At 56.6% G+C, this 12,531-nt stretch overlaps 1 protein-coding gene across 2 annotated transcripts in view; it reads left to right on the top strand.

The window, feature by feature from the left end:
* Positions 1–10,546, top strand: part of XRCC1 (X-ray repair cross complementing 1) — a 39,218-nt gene extending 28,672 nt beyond the window's left edge. For both annotated transcript variants that reach the window (XM_006142018.3, XM_027766772.1), the window contains 14 exons: positions 3,473–3,631; positions 4,804–4,878; positions 4,973–5,084; positions 5,481–5,590; positions 5,663–5,774; positions 5,950–6,205; positions 6,507–6,623; positions 6,978–7,071; positions 7,223–7,355; positions 7,514–7,568; positions 7,657–7,796; positions 9,618–9,708; positions 10,170–10,245; positions 10,348–10,546. In XM_006142018.3, the coding sequence (XP_006142080.1) occupies positions 3,473–3,631; positions 4,804–4,878; positions 4,973–5,084; positions 5,481–5,590; positions 5,663–5,774; positions 5,950–6,205; positions 6,507–6,623; positions 6,978–7,071; positions 7,223–7,355; positions 7,514–7,568; positions 7,657–7,796; positions 9,618–9,708; positions 10,170–10,245; positions 10,348–10,461 (1,644 nt within the window). In that variant the 3' untranslated portion in view covers positions 10,462–10,546. The remainder of the gene's footprint in view (positions 1–3,472; positions 3,632–4,803; positions 4,879–4,972; positions 5,085–5,480; positions 5,591–5,662; positions 5,775–5,949; positions 6,206–6,506; positions 6,624–6,977; positions 7,072–7,222; positions 7,356–7,513; positions 7,569–7,656; positions 7,797–9,617; positions 9,709–10,169; positions 10,246–10,347) is intronic.
* The last annotated feature ends 1,985 nt before the right edge of the window (positions 10,547–12,531 follow it).

The following is a 12,531-nucleotide window of genomic DNA, read 5'->3' as shown; positions in this document are numbered from 1 at the left end:
AAGCACTCCTCAGGGAAGATGACCACACCATAATCTCTTCTCCATTTTGGGCACACATGTACATGCGCCTGATATGTTTTCCAAGCTGCAGGGCCCAGGACTCGAACCCTGCATTCAGCCATGTGGGATCCAGCCACTTTAACCCCATGCCACCAACTGGCCCCAAATTTTTATTTTCTAATTTTTCAAGTTTCATAGTGCGTCAGCTAGAAAAGAGACAAAGGAGGTATCAAAATATACCCAACTAGCTGGTTTATAGCATGAGAGCGTTTATTGTCTCCTTGGAGGGAAGTCTAACATTAGATAGCCCCAGAGTAGATCTGGCAGCTTAGCAAAGTCAGGGAGCTTGGTTGGCACCTCTTGACTCTTTTGGACTTGCCCTTGTGGTCACAAGATGATTGCTGCTGTTCCATCCATCACTTGATATCCAGAGCAGGGAGTCAGGGAGGAAGTGGAATGCTAGAAACACAGTGTCTCCCTTTCTTCGTCTGTTCCTCTTTCACTAGGAAGAAAAACCTTTCCCAGAAGCCCACAGCAGCCTTCCTCTTGGACCTCGCCGACCAGAACTGGGTCCACCCTCTGGCAGGGGAATGGGATTGCTCAGACCAGTCATGGGTTGTCCCTTGGTGTTGGGTACATAGCTATTTCACTCTTCTTCAAATTGCCTAGTTGGTTTTGATTGGCACTTTTTCTTTCATTGCACTGTGAATCGCTCCATTTATTTCTTTCAATTAGTAGACCTACCTATTTATGTACATCTTATAATTTTAACAAATGCAGCCCTTGCTCATCCAACGCCACAGTTTATGGCTTCTGCTGACCCTGTCATGTCAGCTGTGTGTGTGTGTGTGTGTGTGTGTGTGTGTGTGTGTGATTTTAATCATTAACTTCTATCCTTTGGGAATGTCTCCGTGGGAATCTTTTAGGACCTACTTTGAAGTCCACTTCTCCCAGGAGGATTTGCCCTGACCTCAGGCAGCACCACACACAGAGGACCACTTAAAAGGTCCAGTGTGGTTTTTTTTTGTTTGTTTTTTTGAGAGTTTTTTGTTAGAGGGTGCGTATGCTTGCCAGAAATACAGAGAGAGACAGAGAGATTTAAAGTGAGAAATCACCCCCCGGGGGGATGGCCACACTGCAATCCTTCTCCTCCATTCTCCTCTCAGGATCTTGGGCAGGCACACACACGCGCCCGGCGTGAGTTTAAGCCACTGGGTCCGGGACACGAACCACAGTCGACTACATGGAAGTTCAGCGACATAGCCATTACGCTAACTGCTGGTCCCTGGTTTTCACTGAAGATAATGAGTATGAACGTTTGCTCTAATTCCTTGAGAGTACAGGCTTGTGGTGAGGATTTCCCAGCAGGTTTGTCTTTCCTCTGCTGTCCCCAGAGCTGAGGCCGAGACAGACCCTGTTTCCCAGGCACATTTTGCCCTATTCTCCCTGTCGAAGGTGGCGCCTTGTCGGGTTGTCAGCTCTAAGCAATGTGGCGATAGTGTCGGAGATGTCTTTCTTCCTTGCCTGGAGCCCTGTCCTCCTCCTGTCCTCCTTCTCCACGGCTACCACAGGGCCCTTCAAGGCCAAGTTCTGGGACACCTGGGATCGGTACCAGGGCAAACCACCAAAGTCAGTGCCATGGTGTCAGTCAGGGACCACACCAACTGTGACAGGCAGAATTTAATGCACGGAATTAGGAGCTTGCGGGGGGAGAGGGGGACACCTCCCCACCCCACGGGGTGTATCCTCCACTGGGGGATGGCCACCCTAAGGTATGATGGAGGTGCTATGGCAAGGAGCAGCTACTACCTCTAAGACGGTTGAGGGAACAAAAGGTTGGAATTCTTTTTCATTTGTAGAGGTTTTTGCCTTGGAGCTCGTGCACTCGCAGGAGACAGATGTGAGAGGGAAAGTGAGAAATCACACACACACACACACACACACACACACATACACACACACATGGTGATGGCCACGCTACAATCCCTTCTCCTCCTGGGATCTTGGGTACACACACACAAGTGCCCAATGTGAGTTTCAAGCCACCGGGTCCAGAACTTGAACCCAGTAAGTCGGCTGGGAGTCCAGCAACGTAACCGGTGTGTCATCTCCTGACCCTGAGGTTGGAGTTCTTGAATCTTTGATGTTTTTTTTTTCTTTTTTTGAGAGGTTTTTGCTATAGGGTGCGTGCGCTCGCCAGACAGACAGAGAGAGACAGAGGACAGAAAGCGAGGAATCACCCCCCAGGGGAGATGGCCACGCCGCAATCCCTTCTCCTCCATTCTCGTCTCGGGATCTTGGGCACGCACACACACGCACCCAGCGTGAGTTTTAAGCCACCGGGTCCGGGACACGAACCGCGGTCGACTACATGGCAGTCCAGCGACATAGCCATTACGCTAACTGCTGGTCCTGAATCTTTGATGTTTTGAAGCTTGGAGGTGAGGCCCTGTGGAGCTGAAACTCAGCCCTGATGAGGGTTCCAGCCAGCTGCTGCTGGTGGCCGGGCAGGCTGGATGAGGCCAGCTCTGCGGGTGCAGGGAAGCCCAGCCTGGTTCATTGCGGAAGCGGCGCTGCGGAAACGGGCTGATGCCAGGCAATGCTGGGCGATGCTGTCCGGACCCGGCCGTGAAGGAGGAGCAGCCCTCTCCCTCACGCAGCCAGCAGCCTCTCTCTCTCTCTCTATTTCCCTCTGATTGGCAGAGCCTGATAAGTGCCACTGGGGAAGCAGAATGTGGAATGCCAAGGCCCAGCCCAGCGCTGAGAGGGGTTCCAACTGAGGGGCCAGCAGTCTTGCTGAGGCTCCCTGCCTCTTTGGAGTCTGCTCTCATTTCTTGCTTCCAATAATTCTTCTTGCTTTGCCTTTTTTTTGTTTGTTTGTTTTAGTTTATTTATTTCTTTTGCGCGAGAGATACAGACAGACAGCACCCGCGACAGGGTCCTCATCCTGCAGTCCACCCCAGCCTTAGCCAGCCCACGTCACAGCGCATGGTCACGGGCCCAGAGCGTACAGGCACACCCTGGGGCATGCACACCAGACCTTCCCTGTGGGCCCAGCATCGCTGTGCTGGTTACCGCTGGGCCCCTGTCTGGACCCCCTTGTCTCCCTGCTGACTCAGTGTTTGAACATAGTGCCAGTCACTGTGGATACTGCCCCAGGGAGCATCCCTCAGGCGCTTGTCCTGCCATGTGGCCAAATATGGGAGGCTCGTTCTTCTCTGGAGGAGGATGAGAGCCTGTTCTCTGAGGCCTGCACTGAGGGGAGGATGAGAGCCTGTTCTCTGAGGTCTGCACTGAGGCAGGACTGACTGCAGGCCCGGAAACAAAGAACAGGTCTAGAGATGTCGAGGCCTGAACTGGATTCTAGGGAGTCTCTGTCTCCTACGTGGGCTCCTGCCCTCTCCCTCAGCCCCAAGATGGAATCTCACCCAGCCAGCCCTGGGGCTCATCCACTGTGCCTTTTCCCACCCAGGTCCTTCTGGTCACCTCATCTTTCATGTCCCCTTCTGAGAGCCGCAGTGGCTCAAACCCCAACCGTGTTCGCATTTTTGGGCCTGACAAGCTGGTGCGGGCAGCAGCCGAGAAGCGCTGGGACCGGGTCAAAATTGTTTGCAGCCAGCCCTACAGCAAGGTACCAAGTGGGAGTTGGGGGCACTCAGTCCTTGATCCTAGTGAAGAGGGAACCAAGGGGCCAGTGTAGAGTCCCAGCAGGCTGAGATGAAGAGGGAACCAAGGGGCCAGTGTAGAGTCCCCCGTGGGACTATAGGGAAGCTGGGTCTGTGCCTTCCCTGTAATGAGTTTGGGATCCTCTCATGATGGGACGCTTGATGCCGGAGAGAGTCTAGGAAGGGTGGGCTGTGAGCTTCCCAGAGGGGAGTTGGAGGAGGATACAGCAGCCTTGCTGGAGAAATAGTCTCACACCGTGGGCCTAGTGGGTACTGTCGTGAGTTCTGGAATCAGACCACCGAGTTCGGATCCTGGCTATCCCACTGTGTGTTCCCCACTTTTTTGTGTGTGTGTGTGGAAGGTTTTTTGCTATAGGGCATGTGTGTTCTCAGGAGAGACAGTGAGAAAGAAAGGAAGAAATTACCCCTCAGGGAAGTGTGGCCATGCAACAATCCCCTCCCCTCCATTCTCCTCCTGGGCCACACATGAACACATATGTGGCATGAGTTTTTAAACTGTCAGATCCAGGACCCTTACTGTGGTCAGCCACGTGGGAGTCCAGTGCCTTAGACCATGGTGCCCCCTGCTGGCTCCTGTGTCCTACTCTGCCGCATTGGCTGCAGGTTAAGGGTGTAGGTGTGGTGGAGAGACCCGAGCCGTGATGGCCCCACACTGGAAGTGGCTTCCTGCCCAAGTAACTGTCCTAGGGCGTCTAGCCCGTCAGCTGGCTTCTCTTCATCAAGTCCTCCGGAATCCTGGCTCCTCCCATCTGGCTTTGATCCAGTAGGTGGAGGGGGAGAGCCCGGAGCAGTGTGGTGTTCAGAGCCGGCACCGACACTCCTTTCTCACAGGCAGGATGGGGGGGTGTGTGGATTTGCTCAGCCGCCCAGCGGACTTGGCCAGCTACAGTGAGGGCTAAGTGAGCTAATGCCCGTGAAGGCCTTAGAGCCGAACCAGACGCAGTTAGGGCCCAGCGACACTAAATATTCTGTTGTCATCACTGTCATCGGGCACTCCTTGGACATGTGTATCCACAGAGGGAGAGTGCAGAGAAGGGCCTCCTCCCTCACGGAAGGGGCCTGGGGCCAGACCTCTGTCCCTGGCCAGCTGCCCTGACTCCCACCCCTCCCTTCCCAGGACACCCCCTATGGCCTGAGCTTCGTGCGGTTTCACAGCCCCCCAGACAAAGACGAGGCAGAGGCCCCATCCCAGGTGAGCCCCACCTGCCTCCCCCAGAGCCTTCTCCCTGCCTCCTCATATACCTGGCAGCAGCCCACCCCCCCACACTGACCTCACGGGTCCTTAGAAGGTGACAGTGACCAAGCTCGGCCAGTTTCGCGTGAAAGAAGAGGATGAGAGTGCCAGCTCCCTGAGGCCCGGGGCTCTCTTCTTTAGCCGAATCAACAAGACAGCCCCACGTGAGTGCAGGGGACCTGGGTCCTGAGCGAGGACAGGTTGAGACCTAGGTGTCTTGTTTGGGGGGAGGAAGGGCTGGGTCTGGGGGAAGAGAAGATGGAGGCCTGGACTCTGAGTCTGGGGAAGGAGGGGCTGGGGGCCAGGACCCCTGGGCCTGGGGGAGGAGGGGCTGGGGGCCAGGACCCCTGGGCCTGGGGGAAGAAGGTATCAGGGGCCAGGACCCCTGGGTCTAGGAGAGGAGGGGCCGGGGGCCAGGACCCCTGGGCCTGGGGGAGGAGGGGCTGGGCCCAGGGCTCTCATATCACTTCTAGGTTGGGGAACAACACAGTGCCTTATAGGGAGGAGGGGAAGGGTCTCAGGGCCCAGCGTGCTCATCCTGGTCCTTTTCTGCCCTGTAGCCACAGCCAGTGACCCAGCAGGCCCCAGCTATGCGGCCGCCACACTCCAGGCCTCGAGTGCTGCCTCCTCTGCCTCTCCAGTGTCCAGAGCCGTGGGCAGTACCTCCAAGGTGAGGTCCACAGACCTGGGTGGAGTGGGGGAGGAGAGGAGCTGGAGGCCTCACCCATCCCTACTCCCTCAGCCTCAGGAGTCTCCCAAAGGGAAGAGGAAGTTAGATCTGAACCAAGAAGAAAGGAAGACCCCCAGCAAGCCATCAGCCCAGACCTCACCCCCTGCTCTCAAGAGACCCAAATGTGAGCAAACTAGATCCCTTTTTCCCATAGGGGCCCAAACTCCTGAGTTCTAGGGGAGGAGGGCCTGGGGGTCTGGGACAGGAGGACTGGGGGCCCGGACTCTGGGTCTGGGGTGGGAGGGCTGGAGCTGCGTCCCAGCGGTGCTCACTGAATCTCTGCTCTTTGCCTTCCCCAGTGCCGGCTCCTACCCGAGCCCCAGCCACAACCGCAGCCTCTGCCCCAACACAGGCAGTGCCAGAGAAACCTCGGGGAGAGGGCACCAAGCCCAAGGGGTCCCGAGCCGGGCCACAGGAGCTGGGGAAGATCCTTCAGGGTGTGGTGGTGGTGCTGAGTGGCTTCCAGAACCCCTTCCGCTCCGAGCTCCGGGACAAGGCCCTCGAGCTGGGAGCCAAGTATCGGCCAGACTGGACTCCGGACAGCACCCACCTCATGTAGGCTGGTGCCCTCCCCTCCCCATGGCTCCCGCTGTGTCCCCGTCTCCTCCGTCTTGCCTCCTCTCTGGGTCTGCCATGTTGTAGTCTCTGTGTCTCCATCTCTCGCTATATCTCTGTCTCCTCGGATCTCTATATCTTCTGCCTCTTCTAAGTCTTACCTCCCTGTCTCCCACCTCTTTCTGTTCCTCCCACGTTTTACTGTCTCTCTCACTCATCTCTCTCTGTCTTCCCTGCTCTCTCCTATCCCCTTTGTTCCTCAGATCACTCCTGACTGACACCCTCCATTCTGCCCCACCAGCTGTGCCTTCGCCAACACCCCCAAGTACAGCCAAGTCCTGGGACTCGGAGGCCGCATTGTGCGTAAAGAGTGGGTGCTGGACTGTCACCGCATGCGGCGGCGGCTGCCCTCCCGGAGGTGAGCCTCGTTGCACACACGTGTGGTGCACACACACTGGACAGCCGGGGGCCAGCAGGCCTCACCTGGGCAGCTGGGGACCAGCAGGCCTCACCTGGACAGCTGGGGGCCAGCAGGCCTCTCCTGGGCAGCTGGGGACCAGCAGGCCTCACCTGGACAGCCGGGGGCCAGTTGGCCTTTCCTGGACAGCCGGGAACCAGCAGGCCTCTCCTGGGCAGCCGGGGGCCAGCAGGCGCCTCCTGAGCCAAGAGTGACCTGAATGCCGGAAATGCCAGAGGCTGATGCCTCCTGACCCCCTCCCACTCCTGGGAGGACTCTGGATCCTGTTTGTCTGAGCCTCAATTCTTCCTCCAGGTACCTCATGGCAGGGCCAGGCTCGAGCAGCGAGGACGAAGGACACTCTCACAGCGGCAGCAGCGAGGATGAGGCCCCCAAGCTTTCCCGGAAGGTCCGATGCCCCTGCCCAGGTTGGGGAGGGTAGAGAGGGAGGACACTGGTCTCTGTGGTGCCCCAAATTCTCCATCCTGCCTCCTGCTGGCAGCTCCCCACTCATACCCTCACCACTCCTGCTTTCTTGCTGACCCGCCCTCCTTCCTCAGCGCCCCCAGACCAAAACCAAGCCTCCTCAGGCAGCTGGACCCAGCTCACCCCAGAAGCCCCCAACCCCCGGAGAGACCAGAGCAGCCTCACCAGAGTCCCAGGAAGACACTGACACTGAGAGGGAGCTGTTAGGTCAGAGGCCAGGCAAGGAGGGTGGGGGTGAGGGGTGGCAGCGCCCGACCTCTGGGTCTGAGGGAGGAGGGCAGCCGGCCTGGGCCCACCTGGATGCCGTAGCGGACATCTCAGACAACAAGGCCGGCGCCTGGCATTGATCGAGCTCCTCCTCACAGAGGGACAGGACAACGGAGCGGAAGACTCCGGGGACACCGAGGATGAACTGAGGAGGTAGGGCAGGGCTGGGGGGAGGGCAGTGGGCCCTGGCTGTGGGGGATCTGCTCTGCACGTCCACCCTCTACCCTCCCTGCTCCCCCAGGGTGGCTGAGCAGAAGGAACAACGGCAGCCCCCTGGCCAGGGGGAGAATGGCGAGGACCCGTACGCAGGCTCCACGGACGAGAACACAGACAATGAGGGTCCCCCAGAGTCCCCCGACCTGCCGGTTCCTGAGCTCCCAGGTTAGAAATCCTCCATCCCCCCAGAGAGGGATTTTGCCCTTCGCACGTCTCGGCTGTGACTTGCCCCAGCCAGTTCTGGGGTTGTGCCGCCCCTTGGCTTGTCTCCCCTCTCCTTCTCTCCCACTCCCTGCTTTGGGCACCTCCGAGCTCACTGCAGGTGTGAGTGGCCCTGTCCTCATGCTGGTGCTGCACCCTCCAGGCACCAGTCACCTCTTTTAAAGTCTGCACATGCCCGACCCCTCTCCTGGGTTCAGTTCTGGTGGGGGGTTAGAGTGAAGCCAGGCATACCAGTGACCTGGGCACCATCCTGTTGGACCCAGCTGGTGGGCACATGGCTCCTCCTGCTCACACGAGCGCCGGGTGCACACGGTCTGTGCGTATTCGCACTTCCAGTGTAACGGACTCAGGAAGGAAGGAGATGGGGAAATACGGGGAGCCTCGGGGTGGAGGGCGTGGCAGTCAGAGCCTGTGGGTCAGGCATGGAGGGGGAAGAACGGCTGGCAGGGCCTGAGCAGAGGTGCCATTGTCACCTGGTACCCCGTGGGGGTGGGCAGGGAAGTACTTTGATCCTTCAAAGTCCTAGAAGTGGCACCAGCAAATTGGTGGTTTGGAAAGTCACATTAAAGGGGAAGAAGAGGTTCCAACTGGTGGCATGGTGGGTAAGGTGGCTAGATCCCACATGGCTGACTGCGCAGTTCAAGTCCCAGACCCGCAGCTTGAGAAATGTGCTGAGGGTGTGTGTGTGTGTGTGTGTGTGCGCACGCGCGTGCACGCACATGCTCTCCAAATCCTGAAAGAAGGGAGAGATGGAGAAGGGATCGTGACACGACCATCCCCATGGGAAGTGCTTTCTCATTTTCCTTTCTTTCGTGTCTCTCTCTGGTGAGTGCATGTTTCCTCTGGTGAAAAAAAAAAGGGAGAAAGAAAGAAAAGAAAAAGGAAGAGGCTTGGCGGTGTCAGTGGTGGCATAGCTCTGTGATGCTGGGCCCACCTGGTAAGATCCCAGGTCTGTGCCCGGAGGCCGCCCTGTACACACAAGGCATGCATGCAGGCTGTCTGGGGCTATGGTACATCATGGCATGAAGACCCAGTTGGGAGTGCCTGTCCCTCATGGAAGGAATAAAATAAATAATTTTTTTTTTTTTTGAGAGGTTTTTGCTATAGGGCACGTGCGCTCGCCAGACAGACAGAGACAGAAAGACAGAAAGCGAGAAATCACCCCCCAGGGGGGATGGTCACGCCACAATCCTTTCTCCTCCATTCTCCTCTCGGGATCTTGGGAACACACTCGATGGCCACGCTGTAATCCCTTCTCCTCTATTCTCCTCTCGGGATCTTGGGCACGCACGCACACGTCACGCACGCACACATGCCTGGCGTGAGTTTAAGCCACCGGGTCTGGGACTCAAACCGCGGTCAACTACATGGGAGTCCAGCGACATAGCCATTACACCAACTGCTGGTCCCAAAATAAATAAATTTTAAAAAGAAACAGGAAGAAGAAAGAGCCATCCTGAAGGTCAGAGCAAGAAAAGACACTGGTAGAAAGGAGTGAGCCGGCCCAGGGGGAGGTGGCCAGCTCTGACGTCACCTGCCGGCCAAGCTAACTCAGAGGCCCAGCCTGTCCAGGAGAAATGTGTTGCAATGATGGCAATTGCGTCTTACCGTTAGAGCAAACAAAGAGACAAACCTCCCCGCTCTCTGTTGGCCTCTGGGCTGAGAACCACTTCAGGCCATCCCCACCCCTGCCAACCGCCTCTCTTGGCTCCACGAGCTCTGTGGCTCCTCGTGGGTGCCTTGCAACTCCATTGTTTTCCGCAGACTTCTTTCAGGGCAAACACTTCTTCCTGTACGGGGAGTTCCCTGGGGACGAGCGGCGGAAGCTCATACGATACGTCACAGCCTTCAATGGGTCAGTCTCTGGGGGTGGGGGTGGAGGAGTGATCGATCCAGGGGAGGGCTCAGGGACATGGAGGGAGAGGGGGTTGTGGGAGGGCAGGAGATCAGGAGGATGAAGAAGGGATGTACTTGGCTGGGTGGGCATAGGCCATGGGGCCCAGATGCCAGCTCTGCCCACTGAGCTGGACAGCCTCAGATCCGTTACTTCCCCTCAGAAGCTCCTGTCCTCTTCTCTGTCCTATGCCCCTTCTGGAAGGAACACTGTGAGGATTAGCCACTGTGGGAGCTGGTGTCATTGTGACGGTGGCAGGCCTGGCCCATCGAGGGGGGAATATAGGCCCCAGGCAGCCTAGTGGGGACTTGGGTGGGGACGGAGAGAGGACAGCCTTTGAGGATGGTTGAGGACTAAGATGGCAAGAGAGGGGACACTGATTCTCTGACGTGCCCTTTGCCTCTTTTCTTCTCTCCTGCCAGGGAGCTCGAGGACTATATGAGTGACCGGGTTCAGTTTGTGATCACAGCACAGGAGTGGGACCCCAGCTTTGAGGAGGTGAGTCCAGAGGGGCAGGGAGAGGGACCCTGCACAGCTTTTGCATCCCCTGCATCCCTTCCTCGGTGGCACATTCCCACGCGGATCCTGCCCACCCTGCAGGCCCTGATGGACAACCCCTCCCTGGCGTTCGTCCGTCCCCGGTGGATCTACAGTTGCAATGAGAAGCAGAAACTCCTTCCCCACCAGCTCTACGGGGTGGTGCCCCAGGCCTGAAGTATGTGCTTATGTCCGTGTACACACACACACACACACACACACACACACACACACACGTTTAATAAAGACGACTCTGTTTGGAGCAGCTGCTCTCTCTCTCGGGGGTCTCCCGGGCCACCGGTTCTGTCTTATGTTTGGTTCCTCTCCCCACTGTGAGGCCGGGTCTCTGAGCTGCCCTGAGGGGTCAGGGAAGGATGTTTAATAAAGACGACTCTGTTTGGAGCAGCTGCTCTCTCTCTCGGGGGTCTCCCGGGCCACCGGTTCTGTCTTATGTTTGGTTCCTCTCCCCACTGTGAGGCCGGGTCTCTGAGCTGCCCTGAGGGGTCAGGGAAGGATGCCGGCCCCGCCATCAGAGATCCGGTAGGGAAGGAACGCTTTTTCTCTTCTCCCTGGCCTCTGCCCTGTCCTGGCCCGGGGCAGGATATTGGGGATCTGACGCCCAGCACTGCCCCCTCCACTTGTTCTAGTATTCTAAGCCATTCCTACGCCTCAGTCTCCCCTTGTGGGTTGTGGGGGAGTAGGGACTTGGATGCTCACAAGGTGTGCCACTCCCTTGATCTCAGCCCTGCCAGGCCAGGGTGCCACGGGGTTTTCTTCCTGGAGTTCAGAAATGGCCGTGGGTTTTACATCACCTAATTTAGGGAGGAGAATGGGGGGGAGGGCATTTTAATCAATCCGCCCAAATTCTGGGCCTCCTTCAGTGCTCCAGCGCATTTAAGGTGGGGACTGAGCTGAGTGCTGGGCAATCCGGGCCGAGGCTGGGTGGCAGGAGGCAGGCCACGGCCAGGACGTGGAAACGAGCCGGAGGTGGTCAGAAGCGCATTGCTACCTCTGGCGGGGAGGCTTTGGGATGGAGTTAGCTGGAAAGGTGGCGCAGTCTTCGCCGCTCTGCTGTCCAGTGCAGGAGCTGCTAGACATGGGTGGCTATTTAAATTTAAACGGATCAGATGGAATGAAAAGTTCATTTCCACAGCCACGCTGGCTACACGTAAGTCCTTCTGGCTACTGCGCTGGACGGCACAGGTGGAGAAGCTTCCCACCATCACTGTGGGACGTGTGTTGGCCGGGGCTGTCCTGAGGGCTGTTGACGCCAGACCAACCAGCTTGGACTTCATCCTGGACTACGTCATGGGAGGTCAGGAAGAGGCTGGAGCAGGGCAAAGGCCAGGTCAGCGGCAGGTTTGAGATCTGACCTTCAGGTAACCGCTTCTGGGATGTTCCAAGCCCATGCCTGACAGTTGCCCTGTCGACCAAGGGCTCCAGTCACCTGCCTTTCCCTTTCTGGACTTCTGTCCAAAGAGGAGATGAGAGCTGCATTGGACTCTTCACTCATTCCTGTTCACTCCCATTCATCACTCACCGTATTAGGCTCCAGGGCTGCTCTGACAAATGACCACACCATAAAGTCTGGAGGTCTGAAATCCGACATGGATATGACAGGGCTAAAAATCAAGCTGCAGGCAGGGCTGCATTCCTTTCAGAGGCTCATGGGGGGAATCTACTTACTAGTCCTTTCTAACTTCTGGAGGCCACGCACAGTCCAGTCCCCTTCCCTGCTGACTGTGACGCTGACCCTGCTGCCTTTTCCAGATTTGAAGACCTGCAGGATTACACTGAGCCCACCTGGATCATCTGGGATAGTCTCCCTGTTTTAAGTCGGACTAACAATCTTAATTCCTAGTTTCATTCTCCTTTGCCACAGAACAGATCCCTAACTTTCTTTCTTTTTTTTTTTTTTTATGGCTTACTGTGTAATTTTATTTTGTATTACATAAATATCAGTCAAATGCACGATAGGGAGATGATGAGCGGTATATGATAAATTCTCTAAAAAGGTGATATGTAGAGCTTCTTAGATTTTTTATTGTATCCAAGAATCAACTAAATAGTTTGTTTAAAAATTTCAAGTTTATAGGCCAAATCACAAACTGTATTTTTTTTTCTTTTTTTTGGGAGGAGGTTTTGTTTTTGTTATAGGGCGTGTGTGCTCGCCAGAAAGACAGAGAGGGACAGAGAGACAGAAAGCGCCACAACCCCTTCTCTTCCATTCCCCTCTCATGATCCTGG

This window comes from Tupaia chinensis, unplaced genomic scaffold (genome assembly GCF_000334495.1).
Source record: "Tupaia chinensis unplaced genomic scaffold, TupChi_1.0 Scaffold000067_1, whole genome shotgun sequence".
NCBI classification, from domain to species: Eukaryota; Metazoa; Chordata; class Mammalia; order Scandentia; family Tupaiidae; genus Tupaia; species Tupaia belangeri.
This window is presented reverse-complemented; position numbering and strand designations above follow the sequence as displayed.